The 24,928-nt window shown below is 45.6% G+C and overlaps 1 protein-coding gene across 2 annotated transcripts in view; it reads right to left on the reverse strand.

Moving 5' to 3' along the window:
• The window catches only part of FAM171A1 (family with sequence similarity 171 member A1), a 124,932-nt gene extending 107,614 nt beyond the window's left edge, over window positions 1–17,318 (reverse strand). Inside the window, exon 1 of one of the 2 annotated variants that reach the window (XM_065872254.1) lies at window positions 17,101–17,318. In XM_065872254.1, the coding sequence (XP_065728326.1) occupies window positions 17,101–17,197 (97 nt within the window). In that variant the 5' untranslated portion in view covers window positions 17,198–17,318. The remainder of the gene's footprint in view (window positions 1–17,100) is intronic. The other variant, XM_065872252.1, reaches the window with a different exon arrangement.
• Between the last annotated feature and the right edge of the window lie 7,610 nt (window positions 17,319–24,928).

A 24,928-nucleotide genomic window follows, 5' to 3' on the forward strand; every position in this document is an offset into this window, starting at 1 on the left:
TAATTGACTAGGTGATGCAACTCCACCTCCTTCATTTAGAAACACAAAACAAAAATAAAACCGCCATGAGCCAGAAAGACAAAGGTTCACACAGATCAATCATTCTGCTGGTTCCTCTAAGGTCTCTGGGACTCTTCAGGCAGCCAAGAATCTCCACGGAGATAAATTACGGAAAGGTCACCCTGGAATCCTGCTGCCTCGACAGTGCCTGAACCACCTTCTATGCAGGGACAACGAAGTAAACACAGCTGGGGTAGCTGGCAGCTGTGTTACTGTGTCATCTAGGTGTGGTGCAAAAACCACGTCTTTTGAATAAAACAACTCAAAGATCTAGTCAGTCCTTAGTCTTTTAAAATAATTATGGAAAAGAAGTCGGGACTCTACATCTCTGAGTAACAGCAGTCATTGTTACTATTATTTCTTTAAATGAGCCCCAAACAGCTGGCAATAAGTGGCTTATTCAAGATGCCATTTGCACAATCTGAAAAAACCACACTACCATAACACGGATAAAAACGTGTAAGCTTCACGGTTTGTAAGAACTGCACTCCACAGAAAAAGAAACGGCATAAAAAGGCAGTTCAATATCAAGTGCAAACCGGAACCAGACCAATATCGGTATTTCTGTTGCTCCTCGAAATTATTTTCATCAGGTCAGAAACATACGCAGTCCAACTGGTGATGGTCTAAAGGCAGGTTAAAGATAACCGAATGCGTGGGCTTCCCTGGTGGCGCAGTGGTTGAGAGTCCGCCTGCCGATGCAGGGGACGCGGGTTCGTGCCCCGGTCCGGGAAGATCCCACATGCCGCGGAGCGGCTGGGCCTGTGAGCCATGGCCACTGGGCCTGCGCGTCCGGAGCCTGTGCTCCGCAACGGAAGAGGCCACAACAGTGAGAGGCCCGCGTACCGCAAAAAAAAAAAAAAAAACGATAACCGAACACGAAGTGCACAACCAGGATCACGGGAGCTGTGGACAGTTTTTATTATGTACATAATTAAGTACATAATAAACATTTTAACTGTATGGATGTTTAAGGGTGTGAATACGCACATAGAAAAAGATGTGCAGCCCCTTCCAAGACATCTGTGTCCATCACAACACCCGAGTGGACTACATCACCTACCTTATCTTTTTGTTTTTGGTAGGAGTTTATTAATTAATTAATTTATTTTGGCAAGTGGGGCCCATTCTTCATCGCGGTGCACGGGCCTCTCACTGTCGCGGCCTCTCTTGTTGTGGAACACAGGCTCCAGACACACAGGCTCAGTAGTTGTGGCACACAGGCCTAGTTGCCCTGCAGCATGTGGGATTTTCCCGGACCAGGCCTCCAACCCATGTCCCCTGCATTAGCCGGCAGATTCTCAACCACTGCGCCACCAAGGAAGCCCCACCTACCTACCTTGAAGCTAGGCTTTGAATAAGGTGAGAATGAATTTTCTAGGTAGCTTTCTTTAAACTGAGATGTTAAAAACCTAAGGAAAAAGCAGCAGCGCGTCTACCTGGTGGCAGGCGCAGTGGCCGAGTAACAGGGCATATGAGAGGAGCCAGACAAAACGGATTGCTTCCTGGCTCTGCCTCTGTCTGTCTCTAAACATTAGGAACTGACTGGCAGTGGACAGCCTCGCTATTTCAAGTGTGGTCCCTTGACCGGCAGCATGGTAAGAGCTGCAGCATCTTAGGGGCCACACCGGACCCACTGGACCAGGATGCACGTTGAACCAGACCTGCCAGGGATACAAGTCCATACTGGAGTTTGGGCGGCAGCAGTCAGCAGAGCAAGATCGGCTGGCTTTCCTTCTGGTCGCTCCACACCTAAAGGTAATACGGAGACTAGGCACATCACCTCAGGAAGTTATCAAGTGCTCCTTTCATTATATTACATTTCATTGTATAACATTTTTCAGTTGTATTTACCTTTTCTCTAAAGTAACAGAGTCTTCCTTTTCTTTACCCACAGGTCTTTTTTTTTTTAATTTTATATTTTTTATACAGCAGGTTCTTATTAGTTATCTATTTTATACATATTAGTGCATACATGTCAATCCCAATCTCCCAATTCACCACACCACCACCACCCCCTGCCACTTCCCCTCCTTGGTGTCCATACATTTGTTCTCTACATCTGTGTCTCTATTTCTGCCCTGCAAACCTGTTCACCTGTACCATTTTTCTAGGTTCCACATATATGCGTTAACATACGACACTTGTTTTTCTCTTTCTGACCCATAGGCCTTTATTTTTCAAAGTAGTTTGGCTTCATGCAACCGTCTAAGGTAATGTCAACTTTTTATATTATATACACTAACAGGGTGGGGCGAAATGGAAAATGCTTCTCAAGTTCAATTTTAGATATGATTATATAATTTTTTTCCCTTTTCTTTTTTTGGTGACAGTTGTTAATTGACTCGTTAGCAAACCGGTGTTTTCACAGCAAGCTAGGAAGTCACTTAGACTGTTATCCAGAAAGATGACATGTAATCAGAACCACACAGAAGAGGCCAGGGCTGGTGTCATCAAAAGCAAGGACCAGGGGCTGCATGCACAGGTGTCCACAGCAGACCTAAGTGTACACATCTCCATTTGGAGCAGCAGTCCTACTCGCTGAAGAGCTCACTGCGCCCACTGTACTGTAAACCCCGGCGAAGTAGGGGTCATGAATCTATTTTACACTGCCTGACAAAGAGTAGGAGGGGTTTACTAAATATCCATGAATGAATGAGTGAATAAAGGAACAGCTCTTAAATCCGGGCTCTCCCTACAACACTCTGCACCTTACCTTTCAATTCCTGCAAAAGTGAGGGAATTAAAGTGACCTCCTGATTCCCAAGCAGCCACTCCCTACACTGAGAAGTCTCCCCATTGCTCCCATGAGGACCACCAGAGGGGCCTTTTCCTCTGGGAACTAAATCGCTCCCAACCGGTCACTACAATAGTTACCATCAGCTCCTTTATCTCGATCACTTCTGGACTCGGAAAGATAAACACAGCACATTCAATCACTCTTATACAAACTAAGATCTAGGCATAAGTGGTTACTTTCAACAACGGGATTAATCTCCAAAATATACAAACAGTGCATGCAGCTCAATAACAAAAAAGCAAACAGCCCAATCCAAAAAACTGGGCAGAAGATCTAAATAGACATCTCTCCAAAGAAGACATAAAGATGGCCAAAAAGCACATGAAAAGATGCTCAACGTCTCTAATTATTAGAGAAATGCAAATCAAAACTACAATGAGGTATCACCTCACACTGGTCAGAATGGCCAGCATCAAAAAGTCTACAAACAATAAATGCTGGAGAGGGTGTAGAGAAAAGGTAATCCTCCTACACTGTTGGTGGGAATGTAAATTGGTATGCCCACTAAGGAGAACGGTGTGGATGTTCCGTAAAAAACTAAAAATGAAGCTACCATATGATCCTGCAATCCCACTCCTGGGCATATATCCAGGGAAAGCTGTAATTCGAAAAGATACATGCATCCTAATGTTCACTGTAGCACTATTGACAATAGCCAAGACAAGGAAGCAACCTAAGTGTCCATCAACACTTAGGATGAATGGATAAATAAGATCTGGTACAAATATACAATGGAATACTACTCAACCATACAAAAGGCTGAAATAATGCCATTTGCATAGATGCACCGAGAGAATATCATACTAAGTGAAGTCAGACAGACAGACAAATATCATAATCACTTATGTGTGGAATCTAAAAAAATGATACAAATGTACTTATTTACAAAACAGAAACAGACTCACAGATTTAGAAAACATGGTTACCAAAGGAGAAAGCTTAGCAGGGAAGGATAAATTAGGAGCTTGGGATTAACATGTACACACTACGATATATAAAACAGATAATAAACAAAGACCTACTGTATAGCACAGGGAACTCTACTCAATACTCAGTAATAACCTATATGGGGTCTTCCCTGGTGGCCCAGTGGTTAAAAGTCCTTCTTGCAATGCAGGGGATGCTGGTTCGATCCCTGGTTGGGGAACTAAGATCCCACACGCTGAGGGGCAACAAAGCCCACGCGCCGCAACTACAGAGCCCTCGCGCCCTGGAGCCTGCATGCCACAACTAGAGAGAAGCCCCCTCACTGCAACCAAGAGCCCGCGCGCTGCAACCAAGACCTGACACAGCCAATAAATAAATAAATGAAATAACCTATGCGGGAAAAGAATCTGAAAAAGAATAAATGTATGTATAACTAACTCATTTTGCTGTACACCTGAAACTAACACAAAATTGTAAATCAACTATACTCCAATATAAAACTTAAAACAACAACAAAACACCAAAGTCTCCTCCTTCTGCGGCTGAAATTGACTTTAAGGAGGCTGACCTTTCTGTGCCCTTTTGGTTGCTGTGAGGTGGATACTTTCTCTTAACTCAACTGAAAAAGCAAGAATGAGAATGGGGGGAAAAAGGAAAGGAGATGGGGAACAAAGACCAGTAACTGCCTTCTAAATAAACTACACATGATTAGCAGAGGAGGCTCAGGTTATAGAAAGTTATGCTGCAAAAGCCAGAGCCTTTGATGTTGGACTATGTGGTTGAAGATTAACCAACCAAGCAGAATAGATGGGAAAAGAGGTTTTACGGTAACTGGGGAGAGGAAGACAGATAGGCGTGGCAACCAGTTCACAGACTTAAGAATAACACCCACTACTCAATATGCCCCGTGGGATGACACATGAGTTTATTAGCAAATTCAGCAACTCCACTGATACTTTTTCCAACAAAAGAAAAAAACCAACTCATTTTCCAATGCTTTATCAATAAACTCACAAGGTTGCCGATGATGCCATTATTCTTATGTCCCCGCCACGAGCTATGATTCACAGGGATGGGGGTGTGGCCCTGGGTGTGCCTCCCTGCCAACCTTCTCTACATGATTAATTCTTAGCCTTCAAACCCTGGCTCCAAAGCCTATTCCCTGGGAAAGCCTCTCCGGCAGCCCAGCCAGTCATTCCCTTCCCTGCAACCCTGCACGCTTTGCTTTTTGCTTATCCCTGTTTTCCCCTCATGGGAGCTTGAGTTCCAGAAAAGAGGGGCTGGGTCTTAATTATCTTTGAAAATTATCTCGGAAACAGTGAGTGTGAATCCCTAGAACAACTGAGAGACAGGCTAAGAGGAGAGCAGAGGAGGGTGTGCGGGTGGGACCTCCACCTCCACGGTGTACCAGCACATGTCTGCAAGCCACATTGCTTTTCATGTATAAAAAGGAATACTCTCTCTCCCAAATACCTCTCAGGATTATGAGGAACAAAACAGATAATGGCTCTGAAAGCATTTGAAAATCTAATGGATCCTATAAATTTAAGATAATAACATCAGTGTTTTGGTGGTGAAAGGTAAGGCAAGCAGACTCTGTTGGATGGATGGATGAACCGATGGGTGGGTATAAAGATGGGTAGATGGATAGATAGGTGGGTTGACAGATGGATGGATGGGTGGATGAGTGGATAGATGGGTGGATGGGTGGATGAGTGTGTGGGTGGATGGATGGATGGATGAATGGATAGGTGGGTGGGCAGACAGATGGGTGTGGAGATAGGTGAGGGGAAGGGTGTATAAAGAATGGCTAATCAGCCATGAAGCAGCTAACAGAGAGATAAGGTGAGGAAGCATCTAACTTCAAGTCTTTCCAGACCATTCTCTCAGGTAAACATCTCCCTAGGGATTCTGAATTTAGAAATGGGAAGATAGGAGCAGGGAATAGCTCCACCTAATTAACAAAATGTTATCTAACGAGTACACATAAACAACAGCCCTGGTCTAAGAGCTGGCAACTCCTTTCTCATACTTACTTAGCATTTATATAGTATTTTAACATGTATTGATTTGGAATGCATAAGTTTAATATTTAATGTGACATCTAATAGATTTCCATCAAGACACTCAAAGAACCATCATTATAGGCAATGATTCTATCTTTAAATTTTAAAAGGCAAATGAGGTTTATCAAGATAGTTTCAAAAAACTGGTTCAAACAGTAGGGGAGAAAGTTCATAATAGGAGCATTTTTATCAATTTTAACTTCAACTAAAAACCTAAGTTACAGCACAAGAATCAGTTCTAAAGAAAATACAACTTGTGCATTAAAAGCCATTTTAACAGTCTGCTCTGCCCAGAGGTGAGTGAGCTAAAAGGATCACTTTCTGAGTCTCATTTCAATAGGCAGTCTTTAAGTTTATAGGAAAGGAAAAAATGTATCCATAGGAGTATCTGCCAAGGAACGTTGTTTAGGAAGGAGACCTAATTTTGCTGTGGCCATACTAGTAACATTGGAACAATCCTGCAGGTACTCTGCCTGGAGAGCAGAGCCATATTTTAAGAGGGCTCCCTGGGCTCCAGCAGATGGGCTGTAAACTTGACCAGACTGCAGACACTGTGTCCTCCACACTCACCAGTTGACTGCTTTAACTTCTCTATCCCTTTCCCATATGCTTTCTCACACAGTCACAAACATGTCTAGCAGATGGTAGGTAACAAAGAAAGAAACTGATCAGCTGAGCAAAAAGTGAAAAACCTGGTTCTAAAGGAGGCATCTAAAAACCAATCTCCTCCAACCTCTGATTAGATGGGAATGTTTTAAATACTCAAATGACGTGAAACACAAGTAACTTCTTTCACACCATCCTCAAGAAGCACTGCCCTCTTGTATTACAATATTTAGAATAACAGACCTACACGGATCTAATGCTATTCTGTTTTCCTAACTCGGAATAATCACAGACTTTCTTAATATCAAAAAATATTGAGACAATAATAGAGCGACCAGCAACTCTCAGAGGATGATTTTTCTATCACATTAAACACCAAACCAATGCTGGGCTCGGAGGGTCCACATTCAGGCATCAGGCTGAACACTCCTATCTCGTGAGCATCACAGCAAGAAAATGTTCTAAGTTCGGAAAAAATCCTTTCCTTTTATAAAATCTCTATTTTAATATAAACAACAGAAAGGCTATTTATGCCACTAAATCTGTCTGTCTGGGTAGAAGTCCAAAGAACTCAGACAAAGAACTTGGAGAAAGTACCTTCGCTGAACGTACCAACAGTATATACAGCAGGGAAGCCGTACACAGGTGTCACTGCTCTTTGTGTGGATACAGCTTCTAAAAAAAAAGCAGGCAGCTCTGAAATAGACTAAACATTAGGAAAGGCCATATGAGGGAAGAAACAGAACTGAAGAAAGAGGACCTGACTCAAGCACCCACTTTTCCCCGAATCCCAGCAAGGATTTCTGGGATGGCTCAGTTCTGTGAAATCTACATGCAGACATGCACATGCATGTGTAACACCCAATGTACATTTCTATAGGTTAGTGGCACAAGAAGAGGAGATAAGGGCACAATCCTATCTGGCCTCAATTTCCAAATGATATACCCAGTCTCTAGGGGTGATTTTAAATCTCAAGAAATTTCACTTTTTACAGCAGGTCATCTCTTGGTATGCTCAACTCTGATTCAAAATAGCTGACTTCTGTGAATAGATATGTCTAGAACTTTATTATTATCTTAACTTTAAAAAAGACTATTAGACTATGAGGAATTGAATCAATATACTCGTGACTCAAAAAGGTTAATGAAGAGTCCCAAGTAACTTCTAGAAGCTGCTTAGTCATTGTAAGAGATCCTGGTACTTGCTGGAGTGTATCGACTCTTGCACCTTCCAACTGGCATATATGTTTAGGGTTTTTTTTTAAATTAATTAATTATTTTATTTTTGGCTGAGTTGGGTCTTCGTTGCTGTGTGCGGGCTTTGTCTAGTTGCGGCGAGAGGGGGGCTACACTTCATTGTGGGGCACAGACTTCTCACTGCGGTGGCTTCTCTTGTTGTGGAGCACAGGCTCTAGGCATGTGGGCTTCAGGAGTTGCAGCAGGCAGACTCAGTAGTTGTGGCTCGCGGGCTCTAGAGCACAGGCTCAGCAGTTGTGGCGCACAGGCTTAGTTGCTCCGCGGCATGTGGGATCTTCCCGGACCAGAGCTCGTACCCGTGTCCCTTGCATTGGCAGGTGGATTCTTAACCACTGTGCCACCAGGGAAGTCCCTGTTCAGGTTTCTTTTAAAGAGAAGAACAGGCACTGAAACAGCCCTATATAACCTCTAGTTTTGCACTGGTAGGATGCAAATAATAGACTCTGGAAGGGTTATTTTTGTTTTCTTTTTCTCTCCTATTCCTTCTCTACCCTGACACACACACACACACACACACACACACACACACATGAGGGTGGTGACCTCATGAATGGGATTAGTGCCCTGATTAAGAAGAGATCTCAGAGAGCTCTCTCACCCGTTCTGCTATGTGAGGACACAGCAGAAAGATGGCCATCTACGAATCAGAAGTGGGCTCTCACCAGGCATCGCATCTGCAAACACCTTGATCTTGGACTTCCCAGCCTCCCAAACTGTTGAGAAATAAACTGCTGCTGTTTATAAGCCAACCAGTCTATGGTATTCTGTTACAGCTGCTTGGATGGACTAAGACACCCCCTTTTAGTCTTTATTTCAGAAGAAAGTATAATCAATATTCCTGCAATGTACTCATCCAAATCATTAATAAAATATTATTAGAAATCAACTATAAATTATAAATAATCAAACAAATTAAGAATAGGCAAATAAATAGAATGCTGTTAATAATAAAATAGAGACCCAAGTTACACGTGCTTTAATTCTCTCTGTTAAGATAGATTTTCATTAACAAATGCTTGTTGTTGACCTTTCTCTCTTAAGAGGAGAGATCTAAGTGCTAATTGTGAGGCTGAGGAAACAAAGCACAGCCACACTCGACTACAACCGGTATAAAGTCATCCATAGGACTGCTACTAATTACTGGTTTGAAATCAGAGGTCTTACTAATGTGATTCACCTTACGGATTGAGGCTAGCTTTCATCAAAGCATTTATGTCTTTAGTTCAGCTCTGTCAAAATTACATTAAAAATCTTTCCTTCAATATGAATTCAATAATTTTTCTATTCGAATTCTGAGCTCTAAGAAGTCTAGGCAAATGAAATGTTCATTTGACTTGGACATGGTTGTCTCTTCTCATTACACTCAGGCTTCTCTATCCCTGTGGGGTACAGCTCAAAACAAAACAAATAAGAAACAAACCAATCTTTTACAAACTCAGTGCTCACTTCCAAGTTAATTTCTCCTAAGCCAGCTTTTCCAACACCACTGGCTACTTCCCACAATCCCAAAAGATCTTGCCAGTTCTCATATTTGAGTATGTTTATATGTTTTATATAAAGTTAAGCTTCAATTAAGGGCTCAAACTATTTGAACATATTAAATCCATATTTGATCATCTCACCACCCCACCCTTGGTAAGTACTGTGAGTTTTACCTAATTGTTTCTGCAATTATTATTCAGAGCTTCAGCTGATACTGGAAATCACTACAGAACCAACACTGTCTAACCAATACTGTCGCTGCTTCAATATTTGATCACCAAAAGGACGTGTCTCACTTAACTTACAACTTTGAGGAGCACAAAGTGATGTTCTGTGTGCTTATGCTTCTCAAATACAACTTCCTGTGGCCTACTGTGGGCAAATCCTCGAAATTTCTAGAAATAAACATCACAGACAACTTACGGCTGTATTTTAGTCATGCAACTGTTAACGGTTTCATGTTAAGAGATTCTTGCCTAATTAAAGTACCTTGGTGATGTCCTTAATTTATTTTTCCATTTCTTCTTCAATTGGATTGTAAAATGTGAAAAAGTAAGCACCCCTAAAGAATCAAGCTTACCCCAAAATATACTGTCTCCTCCACAGTACCCTTTTTTTTTTTTTTTTTTTGCGGTACGCGGGCCTCTCACTGCCGTGGCCTCTCCCGTTGCGGAGCACAGGCTCCAGACACGCAGGCTCAGCGGCCGTGGCTCACGGTCCCAGCCGCTCCGCGGCATGTGGGATCCTCCCGGACCGGGGCACGAACCCGTGTCCCCCGCATCAGCAGGCGGACTCTCAACCACTGCGCCACCAGGGAAGCTCCACAGAACCCTTTTTTCGTCTAACAAGTGTTTAGCATACTGTTTTCGTACAGTATTTTAAGAATGGAAAAGGGGAGCATGGCTGTGAGTGAAGGGAAGTGAGGATGTACAACCATCACCCAGGGGACAATGATGGAACATTCTAGCCGGAGGGGGTGATCTCAACGCGGCGAAGAACGGAGCTAAAGCTGGAACAGGCACATGAGGAAAGGCCAGATGTCATAATTTAGATGCCATACTTTGGGCAATGGGAAAAGAGTTAACGTGTCTCTGCAGGAGAGAAACATGAATTAAAATGGTGTTTGAAGAGGGCCACGTGGAAAGAGCCTGGGTTGAAAGAACAGACTGAAACAGAGGGAGAAAGACACGCTGCTTTGCACAAGTACCTGGGAGGGAAAATGAAGAGAGATGAGTGAAGGAATGTTGATGAGATGGGAGGGGAAGGCAAGAATGATGCCTTAACATGAGGCAAGGTCTTCGGCCTGCAAATAAGGGAGTCATTCTCTCCCTTTCTCCAATCTTTGTTTACTTTTAGGCTAAAGCCCTGAAATCGAGATGGTTCGGGATTCTGTCCATTCTTAGGTCTGCTCCTCAGGAGGAGACACTTCATTATCCTTCCCCTTCTCCCATCCCCACATCACTCCACCGAGTGGCCAGCGACCCCCGCAGTGGTGGCTCCCTTCTCTGGGCTAAGGTGAATGTTAGTCTTTTGCTCCCAGCGGGATAGGAACTGCAGGAGACCAAGCAGTCTCCCTCTTCCTGCATTCTGCAATCGGGGCTGTGTCGAGGATTGATTTGGGTGTTTCCATACTGCTCTGTCCTCCACCTGCAGGAGGCGTCTTTTTTTTTTTTAATTTTATTGGAGTCTAGCTGCTTTACAATGTTGTGTTCGTTTCTGCTGTACAGCAAAGTGAATCAGCTGTACATATACATATATCCCCTCTTCTTGGATTTCCTTCCCATTTAGGTCACCACAGAGCATTAGAGTTCCCTGAGCTATACAGTAGGTTCTCATTAGTTATCCATTTTATATATAGTAGTATATATATGTCAATCCCAATCTCCCAACTCATCCCATCCCCCTTCCCTGCGGGAGTCCTTAATGGTTCTGGTGGTCCCAGGCCCCCGAGCTGGTGGGGCTCACTGGCCCAAGAGAGGCGGAGAAACATCAAAGGGATGTGCTGAGCCTCTGAGACAACACTGGGAGGCCGTTCCACGTTGGGGGTCCCCTATCATTTTATTATACGATGGCTTCGGGGGCTGATGGTGACACTCAGTCGGAACTTTCTTTTACCTCATTTAGTTACCGACAGGTATGTTTCGACAAAGATTAGAGCCAAGTGAAGCCAAATTTCTAAAAGAGGCTATCGCTTCTCCCTGCAGGTGTGAGTAATCCCCGCGCTAGAAGGAACACCGATAATTGGATGCACCTTGCTTACAAATAAAAGTCACAGCCCACCGAGCTCCTCTGGGAAAAAAAATCGTTATTTTGGTGGTGATGGTGGGAAGGCCCTTAAGGCTCTCCCCAAGGGCCCCCAACAGGGTTCCAATTTGGCAGAATTTTGTTAAACAGATGCAAGCCTCCAAATGTTACCTTCAGCAGCTTGGTCCCCCAAAGTGGTCCAAGCTGTACCATTACCCTGGCTGTATGGGTGCACCATCTCTCACAGTCCTCGGGGGTCAGTCTCTGTACTGGTTTCCTATTGCTACCATAGAAAAGTACAACTCAGTGGCTTCAAATAACATGAATTTACTATCCTATAGTTCTGGAGGTCAGAAGCCCCAAATCAGTATCACGGAGCTAAAGCCAAGAGGTTGGCAAGGCAGCATTCCTTCTGGAAGCCTTAGGGGAGAATCCACTTCCTCGCCTTTTGCAGCGTCCGGAGGCCGCCTGCATTCCCTGGCACTGTCTTCCTGGCCAGCAGTGAAACATCTTCACCGTCTCTGGCTCTGACCCTCTGCTTGCGTTGTCACATCTCCTTCTCTGACTCTGAGCTTTCTGCCTCCCTTTTATAATCCCGAATAATCTTCCCATCTGAAGATCCTTAACTTAATTAGCTCTGCAGAGTCCCTCTTCTCACGTAAAGCACTACTGTATTCTCTGGTTGCAGAGATCAGGACATGAACATCTTTGGAGGCCATGACTCCACCTTCCACAGGGTCTGTGCGGCTAGAGAACACCATTATCTGAGATCCCCTCACTTCTTTGGGCCTAGGTTTCCTCACCTGCAGAACAAGAAGTATAAACTTGACCAAGAAGCGCCTTCTGATTAAACACACCTACCTGGATCTAAAGACATCTACATAAATGTGCTCTATATATGCACCCTTACAATGACCAACTGTATGGATTATAAGGTAGAGGAAGGATCTAAGGGGACACCCAGATTTTGAGTCCAGTTTAATAGAGAACTTAAGGTAAGCTGGACTGGAGAAGGAGGCTGGCAGCTGAGGAGTTTGAGGTCAGCTTCATGCACTGAATGGAGACGTCCAGTAGCTTGTTGGACAGAAGGAACTAGAGCTATGACACCAAGTCAAGGCAAGAGAGAGAAAAGTTGGAGTCATCCACGTAATAGGGTTTAATTACTGGAATCTCTATGGGTTAATAGATCCTGCAAGGGGTAAATGAAAGAAAACGGGCAAATGTTTGCAGCCTCCCTTTTATCTGAGAGGAAGAGGAGCTGCAAACATTTCAAACAGAGGCTTGATCAGAGGAAGGTGGAGTCGCCTTAAATACGCGGAATAAACTGTTTATTTTAAGGGAACTTATTGTGAAACCCTTTCTAAAGTGGTTAATTGCCTCAAATGTTGCCTATTTACAAGTTTGACTTTACAAAAGTACGTAATGGTTTTCTGCATGTAGGGCATACCATCGGGTCACAATATAGAATTTTGAAGAACGATCACTTCTTATAATGAGTTGGTCTATTTAGGGTGCCGATGCTTAATTTAAAAAGTACTGTTAAAATACATTCACTTCCGTTTTTGCTGGAACTGAATAATTTAGCCAGGACTGTGGTCTTTAAAGGTCCGGAAGTCATATATAAAAGCAAACTATAAAAGCATTATTGATGTATATGTGTTATCACAGGACAAATTCTTCCAACTAGATTTCTGAAATGTTTTTATATTCAATTTTTCCTTCAGTATAGAGTATTATACACGTCTGTTGCCTGTCCAACTTATTTCCGTGTGCTTTTTTAGTAAGCAGTATTTAATAAAACTACTAAATTAGCATTTGCCAACAATAATGAAAATAAACAGATTTACAGACATATCAGTAATTTGTTTAAAATGAAGGCTTGATTAAAACTGAGAAAGTACCTTCACTTGAAAGCTATTAGTTCGGAAATCCATGCAATATTTTCTTTCTTTTGGTTAGGTTTCTAAGCTAATAAGCTGTAAGTTACCAAGTATTACAGGACAAGTACAAGTAGGATACAGAAATAATTCTTAAACTCATCTCAAAGACTTTGCCAGAAATTCCCTAGACATTGCTGTTGCTTCTGCATAGAATTCCCACACCTGGCGTTCAAGGAAGTCCAGAGGTCTTGGCAAGTTCAAGTCCTGCAGTTTCCCAGGATGTGAGCCCATGAGTTTTATTTAGATGTTATGCTCTTAATATACTGTCAGCGTAAGTCATGCCTGTTGGATAATCCTCCTGATAGCTTACATCCCTTCCTGGTCTTTCAACTGATCACGATGTTCTAAAAACCGAAATTTGAATTTGGCCAGGAATAGACCTTTTGCAGAGAAGAGAGACAGCCAACCATTCACCTCCAATGTGATGATAGATTGTAGCTTTTCTGAGAGGAACAAAAAAATAGCACATCATTGCAAAATACTTTACTGTTAGAGAATAAGCAGCAACCTAGCTCTGACCTTTCTTCTGGCACATAAAGAGAGTGCTGGGGTTCAAGAATACATCTCATAGAGCACGTCTGCACAGCTTACCACACTTTAAGTAGGGGCCCCCTCTATCAAGCTGGTCTTAGCGCACAGTTGCGTAAGAGGTGGAGAAAGTCAGAATTAGTAGATACTTGTGAATAACGGTTTCTATAAATTCCCAGGAAAAAAATTAGATACTATGACCACTTTAGGGCAACTCAAATGGAAACACTTCATAAAAACACGTCATCATATGCTAGAGTTGGTTCAAATTCACGACCGGCAAAGCCAAGCCTCATGGTGACAGCTAACTGTTGCCTTAGAAATCCCTTTGCTGATTCAAAGCGGCTACAGTAGGGAGAGCCAAACTTTAAATTTTATCTTGAATATATAAAGAGCAAAGTGATGCCGAGAAATTTTGCAGATGTTAGTTTCCTCTGACATAACAAGGATTCATTTAAAAAGGAAGGTGTCATTTAGGCCTAGGAATCTAATTGGGGTGCTCTGGCCTATGATTTACGTGTTTGAGGTCTCTAGGTAGTTTTTCCTAATCTACATTTGGTTGGTGCATAACATCTATGTGAGCACAATGCATGTTCAAAGTATGATTCGTAGGGACTTCCCTGGTGGTCCAGTGGTTAGGACTCCACACTTCCACTGCAGGGGGGCATGGGTTTGATCCCTGGTCAGGGAACTAAGATACCATACACTGCGCAGCCACAAAAAAAAAAAAAAATAAAGTACGATTCATGGAACAGTTTCTCCAATAAAAGCAAAACTCTTACAAATTAGGTTTCCGGGCAGGTAAGCATGAAGTTTTTTTCTTAAAGTGTATGCATGTTGCCCTTTAGAATATGCACTAGCTGTCTTCAATCCTTTACTGTTTCTTTCAACACAACCTGAGCACCAGCTCTGTGCAAAACCCTCTACAACCTGCTGCGGAAAACGCAAAGTGAAATCAGAGAAAGCATTTGCCTTCATTGTGTACGTGATCCCGGAGCGCAGAGAAGCCATGAATTTTAAAACTATGTTACAAGATAAATTTCAAAATGGTCTGAAGAACTCAGTGGGGTGAAGGCGACCTTCTACAGTTAAAGGAGCAATTGTCCATTCCCTGAAAACACGGTACTAGTTCAAAATCCAGATGCCAGGTAGTGAGACCCTGAGTTCTAGCAGAGCTCCTGGGCTCAGCTCTTTAAAAAGCCATCCTACCCAAACAAGGAAGTAATCCTGGGGAAAAATATTCCAAGATACTTGATCTCCCACTCCAAACACACAATATACTAAGGTACTCCTAGCTGTGCATAAACATCTCACAGCTTGACTTTTTCTCACTCACCGCACAGAATATTCCATTTCTGAGACTTTAGTTACCAGATAAAATATTTAGCAGCAAGCTCTCTGCAAAATGTGGTGTTTGACCTAGACCTAGTAGGTTTTTTTCATGACTTTTTTGTTCCAGTTAAGGCTATGCCTTCCCCTATTTTATAAGTGCACAAACTTAATGTTTCCATATCCCTATTCCAAGTGCAAAACAAAAAATTCCACCCATTCTTTGGAATTAATGGCCTTGTTGAAACACAAATATCATATTCATTGAAACAGCTGATTCAAAGAGCAGTAGGGGATTAATGAAAGAGGCTACAATTCAACACTGATGAGCTAATGTCCTAAACATTCATTTCCTACATGAAGAGACAGTCTTTTCTGTACCTTGCCAATGTTCCCCCTTCCGTAATATACATTACTAAGTTTATACACAATTCAGAATGGTCTTGTCCCATCACAGCTATAGAAAAAGCGACGCATGAAAGAGACTCCAGCAAACGATACAGCAAGCGATGAATATGAAAACCTTGAATTCAACATGTAGGTAACAAACCAAACCCCAACCGACTGTGGGTAGGAACTCCCTTCCCTGTCTCAACATGAGAGGTGGAAAACCACCAGGGTTCTCTGCTCCCAGGCACTCCCGGGCTCTGGGTTCTGAATATTTGCCATAAGGAAAGAGGGCGAGCATATGGAAAAGGGCGTAAGGCAGGGTCCTAGCAAGAGGATGGAGCGAGCTGGGATGGAGCGAGCTGGGATGGAGCTCCCCGTGCATTCCATCTGCTGGGCGGACTTCACAGAACACACACCTTTCCTCGAGGAAAGGACGCGGACAAGGAGTCTGGGGGTCGGGGTGCGGGTGAGGGTCTCCAGGGCTGCAGGGAAGCCCTCCCGGGAGACCAGAGAGGCCCAGCGAGGCCCGGCATTGGTGTCCTGTGTGAACGCCAGATGTGCATCTACGACGGCCTCACTCACCCTTTCGAAAAGCCAGGCAACAGAGAAGCCCTCGATTTCGACCGCACAAACCCGTGCAAAGGAACCTTCGGGCTTCCCCCCCAAACAAATTCTTATTTTGAAAACAAAAGACAGGCTCGTGGCCATTCTCAGAGGCGAGCACATTCCTCCCAGGGCTGGAAAGCATATTTGCAGAGGCCAAAGATTAGACAAAAGCCTTGAGCTGGCGACACACAGCCGTGGAAATGATTATTTTTAAAAAATTGATTAGGGCCTCCCAGTTCCAATTCTTTCTCCCCTTCCGGGGATGATTCCTGGGCCGCCGAGCAGAGCCCTTAAGGCCTGTTAAAGACGTCGCATCGGGAGGGGGAGGAGACCCCGAAACTTTCCCAAACTGCGGCAGGCTGGAGGCGGGCAGCGGCCGCGGACCTCGGGGTCCCGGGGCGCAGGGGGCACCCCAGGGGCGGCGGCCACCCCCTCGACCGCCGCAACAAAAGGGCCGAGCGTAGCCTTCGCGATCGGGCTTCGAGAACCGAGCCCCGAGGTGGGGAGCGGGCGATGGCGACCCGGGGGCTGCAGTTCTCGCCCGGGCGAAGGACGAGATGGTGCCGCGTGTCCGCGGCGCGCATAAAGGACCCTCGGATACATCCACACCAGACACGCGAGGCGGCAACAGCTGTGCCACCCGCACCCCGGCGGCCCGCGGCCCCCCGGGAGCGTCTGCCCTGGTATCTCGGCGCCCCCGGGCGGCGCCGCCCCCTCGGGAGCGCGGCGCTGGGGCTGCAGGCCCGGTGGCGGCGGCTCGGGCTCGGGCGGCCGCGTCGCCACAATGCGGCCCCGGAGCCCCGCCGCCGCCGCCGCCTCTGCAGCAGGCCCGCGGCCGACACAAAGCCCGCCGCCGCGCACCGACCTTGGGCTCCGGCGCCGGGTTCCCGCAGCGTCTTGGTCACCGCCTTCCAGACGTTGCAGCCCAGCAGGCAGAGCAGGAGCGCCGCCGACCTGCTCATCTCCGCGCCGCAGGGCCCCGGGCGGCGCGGGCTGGCCGACCACCGGCTCGGAGCGGCGCGTCAGGGGCAGCCGGCCGCCGCGCCTCCCTCCATATCGCCTGGCTCCGCGCGCGCCGGGCCCGCCGCCCGATTGGCCGCGCCCCCGCCCGGCGCGGCGCCGGGCCCCGCAGCCCACGGCCGCTCCCGCCTCCGCGCGCCCCGGTGGGTTTCCCCGAAAGAGCCGCCGCCGCGCCTCCGCCGCCTCCTTAACCCCTTCGCGCCCCGCCCGCGGCGGCGCCCAGGCCCCGGGCCGTGGTGCCACCTGGCGGCCGCGCGCCCACGTGCCCCGCCCGCCCGAGCGGCCGCCCCGCCAGGTCCGCCCCGCGCGCCACCCGGTCTCCCGGGAGCAGTGAACGCGACCTTGGCGTCCAGACCGCCCCGCCACCCCCCTACCTCGCCTCTCGGGAAAGACGGTAGCTGCCTTTCAGGCCGAAACCCTCGCACCAGGTTAGCTGATGGCCCTCTCGGTTTGCGCAGGAGCGCGGCATCCTGCAGCTCCTCCTGTCCCGATCCACCCAGGAACCCCAGGGGAGATCTGACACCCAACGCCGAAGGTCGGCGGGAACAGAATCCCCCAGCCCGGGTGCACCGTACGTTGGCGGCCCTCAGCGCCTGCGTGTTGACAGGCGAACATCTCCAGGCTGTGTTGGGCTTGGATGTTTCTAGAAGGTTACGGTGGGGAGGAAATTTACACTTATTGAGGCCCTAAGTACTTGTTATTTCCCACTTTTATCTTCATAATATAGGAACTCAGAGGTAGGTATTGCTATCCCCATTTACAGAGGAGAAAATCGAAGCTAGGGAGGGTTAAGGAATTTGTCCTTAGTAAGTAGCTGGTGGGTGACAGAGCCAAGGTTCTAATAAGACAATCATCCTGGCCCCAGGGTTGAAGCTCTCCGCGAGAACCTCAGGCTTCCTTGAAGCTGAGGTACCCACCCCCCAACTTCCATTCTTTTTTTTCTTTCTTTTTTTTTTTGCGGTACGCGGGCCTCTCTCTGTTGTGGCCTCTCCCGTTGCGGAGCACAGGCTCCGGACTCGCAGGCTCAGCGGCCATGGCTCACGGGTCCAGCCGGCGGCATGTGGGATCTTCCCAGACCGGGGCACGAACCCGTGTCCCCTGCATCGGCAGGCGGACTCTCAACCACTGCGCCACAAGGGAAGCCCCAACTTCCATTCTTTAACTCCCTCTTGTCTGTGTACCTTCCTCCATATAACCCTCATGTCCCCCTGACTCTCTCCACCCCATCCCCCAACCAGCACTGCAGGGACCCTGGGACCTCTGCCCGGGACCGCCGATCTGGGGAAATCCACACCAGGCTCACTAGAGGCCCCGTGCTGCTTCCAGAACGGTAAGCCAGAGGAGGGTTATTATTGTATTTTTATAATTGGGCATTAAGGTATGTCAGGCACTGTACCAAAAAGAGAATGAAGGATGGCGCTTGCCCAGTTGGCTTACTAGAGACAAGTCATTGTGAGACACAATAAAACCAGGAGGAGGAGAAGCCCCTGTGGGTGTTAGCGGCACCCTCAGGACCAAGGCTGCAATTAATGCAAATTGGGCACTTGCATAGGGTGGCAGGTAGTCGGGAAGGTGGAAAAGAAGACCCACAATTAGGGACTGCTTGATGCCTCCTCCTCTAACTTCCAGCGTCAAAGCCTTAGGGTAATTCCAGGGTACACATCAGAGCCAGGGGAGGGGAGCATAGAGAGGACCATGCAGATCAGTCGGTCCTCAAGTCCAGCTTGGGTTCCTGCCCCCAGGAGCACGAAGAGTCCAGGCCAGCTAGCTTGCTTGGTGGAGGATGGCTTTTGGAGCAGGGCGGACCCAAAGTTTTCAAATCACTTTCTTGGGGTAAGGGGCTGCTTCTAAGAGAAGTGACATTAAGCCCAACCCGGAGTTGAAACTTCTCCCTTCATATCTTTTGAGGATGTGCCTTTGTCAGGGATGTTGATTATAAGAGACAGCACTAGCCTGAGCAAGATAATGATGATAACAAGAATAATCGAAAACCAGGTTATTATTGGGAGAGCACCTGGGATTCCTACAGAATCCTGGGTGCTGAAGTGTCAGGTCTCATGAGGGAACCAAGGACAGTATTATATTTGGAGTTCCTAGTATTATATATGCCACTCTCGTTGGACTGGAGGTATTTCCTCATGACAGCTTACTTGGGTGGTATTATCATTCCTACTTTACAGATGAACAAACTGAGGCTCAGTGACAAATAATTTGTCCATAGTATCTGGGTCTGATGACAGCAAACTCAAATTCCCTATATCAAGTTCCCTCCAAGAATAAATCTCATGCAAATGACTCAGGTTACCTCTAGCTGTGTCCACGTTGTTTTAAAAATGGGTTCTAATGGCAGTAAAGTCCGAATCCAGTTAATAGTATCTAATGAATGGTATTGTGCCAATGTCACTTTCCTGGTTTTGATAATGTGCTATAGTTATATAAAATGTTACAACTGGGGGATGCTGGGGGCGGGGAGCCGGGTGTAGGGGGTAAGGGACCTCTCTGCACCATTTTTATAACTTCTTATGAGTCTATCATTATTCAAAATAAAATTTTTAAAAAGCAAAAAACCTTGTTCTATACCATTTTCCCCCCAAGCTTCACTGTTCACCCAAAACACTGGTATTTGGGGTCCTATATCTATTCTAGTATAGAGATCTAGAACTTTTAAGAGTGGGAGAAGTCTAAGTAAACACTAAGTGATGAGTCTATTCAAGTTTGGGTCACAATCAGGACTTGTAGATGCTTAAGATAATGGCTGTTATTACTGTGATGTGACGAAATTTCTGTGGATGACATGGCAGTTTAGAAACAGTTTCTATACCTTGATGGCAACACTGAGGCTTGTATAAATAGTTTCCGAACGACCAGTCCCATCCCATCTTGCAGATGAAACAGAAGGAGGTTAAATACTTTGCACAGTGCACCATCTCAAAGCCAAAAAGAGAGCCGAGGCCCCCATGAGCATTGTCTCCCCACGTGGATGTTTTCCAGCTACTTGGGTGGGAGGCTAAGAAAGCACAAATTCTGCAAAATCACATAAACAACTGCACCGTGCATATCATCTGCCTGGAATTATGTAAGAATTAAATAATCACCCTTCTCCTCTACTGGAATAAAAGGATATGGTTTACCTTCTCTCCTGTTCCAGAAACCAGACTCCCACTTAGTAACTGTGGTGGGGGTGGGAGGGGTAAAATAAATCACTGCTTGGGAGGGAGTGTTTGCAGAACAATGGAAATCAGAAGTGTTCTTTCCTTCTAGAACTTTTCCTGTTGCTCTTATTAAAATCTCACATTGTTTGACTAAAGATGAATTATGACTGTACTTACTTGAAATTGCTTAGAAGTGGCCTGCCTGTGCGTTTCATTTCCATTTTCGAATTCTCTGCCAAAAGCAGCGATGCCACATACGAAATTTTTCCTGGCTGAGTTTTTCCAGAAACCTTGATGTCAGAGGCTCTGTGTCAAGGTTTCTTAGGCCAAGATCATTTCTTCCATTGAAATCTTTCCTGACGTTGCTGCCCATGTGGTGGAATTTTAATTGTCTGAATTTATTTCCAGAGGCGTTGTCCTTCCTTCTCCCCTTTCTCCTCCTACCCTCCTGTTCCCCCTCTTCTGCCCCTGAGTAAGAAGCTGCCCATGAATAACATATTTAGTATGAGGTTTGTACAGATCAGGAAGCGTGTCATGGACATTCCAACTCCTGTTTGCTGTTGCTTTTATTAAAGTTAGATAAAATGTAGCCGGAGGTGGAAATTGGAAGGGCTCAGCATTTTTTTAGAACCTGTTGGCCATCCATTTGCAAAAGACAAAGGAGACAGGTAAAGAAATGACTGAAAAGGAATTGATGTGTCCCATCAACCATAACACTCCCACGTTCCCCTCTATGGGTGAGTCACACCCACGTCAATCCATGTGACTTTCCAACAAGATCTTCTTTCAGCTTCATGTGAGAAGTTGCAAATGTGTATTAGCCTACAAGAGTGCATCTCTGGCAGTGTGATTTCAGATCCCCTGTATGACTGTTCTTTGCATGCCCCGGAGTCACTAGAAGACTCTGGGATGCCTCAATAGGTCTTGGCCGTTGAGGATATTCAAAGGCTGGTGGCTACCTGAGAATCTGGTTGCCTGTTCCATTAGAGCAAGGAGAATCTTCCAGTTCAACCCTTTGCTGGCCGTGGAATTACTGTCATAGAGTCAAGGAGGGCTCGAGGAAAGTAGGAAAGGCAGCTTCTGTGGACAGAGAATGTGACCTGCCAAATCAGTAAACAAAGGAGGTTGCAGCCATCAAGGCCACTGCAGCCTCCCCCACACGCTGTGCACCCTGAGAGGATTCAGGATGGAGAAAAGCAGGATACTGGCCCCAGATAGTTAAGGTGCATATCAAAGGAATGATTTCAGTGAGTCCAGGCTCTTGCATCTTCCCGTACACAGAAGTGGGCCAAATTCATTAACTCCAGATGTCCGGTGTTTCTTTAATTAGCAGTAATCTTTTGATGTTCCAACTGCTTGTTTTGGGGTTGTTGTTTTTTTGCAAACACTCCTATACGTCCTGGCTCCTCTCTTGCCTCTTTGGGACAGTCCCTCAGAGCTATCTGAGAGGCTGTCTCCTGGGCTTAAGTCCTCAGTATGTCCAAATAAAATGTAATTCTCAACTTTTAGGCTGTGCAAAAACTTAAAAGAGTTAGGGAAAAGACAGGAAACTAATGGAGAAAATGGATTAGGTAATTAACACTAATCGAATTCTTGTTGTGTGGCTCATTCTGTACCTGGAACAGGGAGGAAAGCTTTGCTGTGCTGTAGAGCCTCACTTCCCCTAAGCTCTGGTCAATTTCAGGTGAACTCTTTCCCAGTGGTACTTTCTTACTCATTTCCTTTCTTGTCATTTCCTCTCTGCTTAGTTTTGAGGCTCTGGACCCAAAGCTACCTGCTGCCAGGTCATTTCTCTTAATGCCTGTTTAATTATTAAACGAAGGTTCTCTCCCTCCAGCAGTGCCCTTCATTACAGGCCCTTTAAACATGGAAGTGGGGATGAGGAGGTGATTTGTCTGCTCAGACAATACAACGGGCTTAAATATTAATTATTGTAATGTTAATTTAGTCGTTCAGCCACTCTCACTAAAATATAAACTCCATGAGAACAGGGTGTTTGTCCAACTCACTGACATAGTTCCCGGCATCTGGAAAAAATATTTGGCCCAAAATAGGTGCTCAATAACTATTGGCCAAAGTGAAAAATTGTGTCTAACCTTGAAGAAATATTTTCTTCCAGTCAGTCTAAATATCGCTCTGCTACCTTGGACTGATATATGAATTGGCAGGTACCGACTGAGTCCTTACCATGGGTCCGAAGTTTTAGAAGGTAACTCAAGATGCTTTCCCACCTTCTGGGCTTCCCTCTCACAATTAGTCTTCAGAGATCCCTCCTCAGACAGGCAGGTCTTGAACTGGCCCCTGAACTTGAGCCTCTCCTGCCGTGGGACTGGTGTTGATGCTTATCCTCTCATCCTTTTCTATCCTTCAAGATGCAGATTAGGTCACGTCGCTACTGTGTCCTCAGCCTGGCACGTAAGGTTCACCACACTCACTAACCGCTTTGTAAAGTTAGTTACCATTATAACCACCTGCTCCCACCAGTTGCAAACATTTGCTTTCAACACATGAGTTTAGACCATGTACAGAAAAGATGTAGAGTGGGGTTCCACAGTGAGCTGGGGTCAGCGTTGGCCAAAGTGCATGCCGTCTGTTTGGAATAGTCAAAACTGTAACATCTGGTGCTGCTATCTGGGAATGTTTGTGTAAACTTTCGACGTCCGAAAGCACACGATTCTTCTTTTTATAACTTTATTGGGGTATAGTTGACTGACAATGTTGTGTTGGTTTCAGGTGTACAGCAAAATGAATCTGTTATACATATGCATACATCACTCTTTTTTAGATTCTTTTCCCATATAGGCCATTACAGAGTATTGAGTAGAGTTCCCTGTGCTATACAGTAGGTCCTTATTAGGTATCTATTCTATATATAGTAGTGTGTATGTGTCAATCCCGATCTGAAAGCACACGATTCTTGAGTTCTGACATCAGTATTTAGGGTAAAGGTTTATGTAGACAGTAACTCCAGAATCTTCTCAAAAGAGGGCACCCTTTAGTCATTTGAAATAAACTCAAAATAGTATATCTGAAAATCTGAGCATGATAACTTTTCCATGACAATGTCTTATCTTCCCAACTTACAAGCTCTGAAGGAACCTCCTTTTCGACATCTTTGTGGCTCGCTCAAGATCCCAACGATGCCCTGCTTGGAGCTGACTTTCCGCAAAGCCACTGACTTACCAATTGGCTGGTATACATAGATTTGATTGATTGGTTATCACTCAGAGGAAATGCAAGTCGTCACGTGGAATATGAGATTTTGGTGCACATATGATCTTATTCAAAAATTATTCTTTCCACTATTTTTTTAAAAGAGAAGTAGATGACTTTTTAAAAATAATTTTTTAGAATATTTTATTTATTTATTTGGTTGCACCAGGCCTGAGTTGTGGCAGGCAGCCTCCTTAGTTGTGGCACATGTGCTCCTTAGTTGGCTCTTTAGCTGTGGCAGGACAACTCTTAACTGTGGCATGCATGTGGGATCTAGTTCCCTGACCAGGGATTGAACCCAGGCCTCCTGCATTGGGAGCATGGAGTCTTAACCACTGTGCTATCAGGGAAGTCCCTCTTTCAACTATTTTTAAAGAAAGGTGTTACATAACACCAGCATTTTCATCTAAATAAATATTTTCTTTTCAAAGAACTTTTTTTTTTTTTGAGTCACCACTCTGCAAGACTTAAGCATGTCTCTCCCACACCATCTGCTCGACCCCTCTTCCCAAGAATCTGCCTTTACATGGGGTGAAGGTGTTGACAGATGTATGAGCGGTGGTCCCGGGTATATTTCCCTGAGGAGGATGGCCTGTTCCCAGGGATGAGGGGACACAGGGACCTGGAGAAATCTAGTTATGAGGCAGGTGTCCTTGAAGGGAAAAAGAATGGGGTCCAAGCCACATGGAAGAGCCCAGATCTTCACTCTGAGCACACTGACAGCTGACTCCCAGGAACCCCGGTGGGAAGGCATACAATAGGGGCATAAAAGGTAACATTCCTAAGCTAACAAAAAGCATCAAACAAACAGACTGAAAAATCCCACAACCTAGAGACTTCACTTTCACCCAGCCCCAATCAGTGCCTTGCTAAATACAGGATGCCTTCGCTGGGAACCTTATTTGGAAGCACCCCAGTATCTTCCCATATACAGTAAACCCTCTCTGCACTGAGGCAGGTAGCAGGATGGTTAAACGCCTGAGCGCTGACTCTGGGCTGACTGGGCTTGGACTTCTGTGATGTTCCTCACCTTGCTTTGCTCCTTTGTCAAATGGGGATGAAAAGAGTAGTACCTCTGTCCAAGTGTTGTCACGTGGATTCGGTGAGATAAAGGACGGAGCCTGGCTTTGGTAGCAGCTGTCTGTACGCATAGTGGTCATTTTTCCCCTGCAGAAGTAGGCTGGTTCTGAAGATGGGATGTTTCTTGGGCAGTGGTGGGGACCACTGGCTTGGCCTTAAACCTGCCCTGTGAGGTCTGCTGGGGGCTCCCTAGGGTGCTCCTTGCTCCGACTCTTCAGATGAAGTGGA

This window comes from Phocoena phocoena, chromosome 2, assembly GCF_963924675.1.
Source record: "Phocoena phocoena chromosome 2, mPhoPho1.1, whole genome shotgun sequence".
In the NCBI taxonomy this organism is placed as follows: Eukaryota; Metazoa; Chordata; class Mammalia; order Artiodactyla; family Phocoenidae; genus Phocoena; species Phocoena phocoena.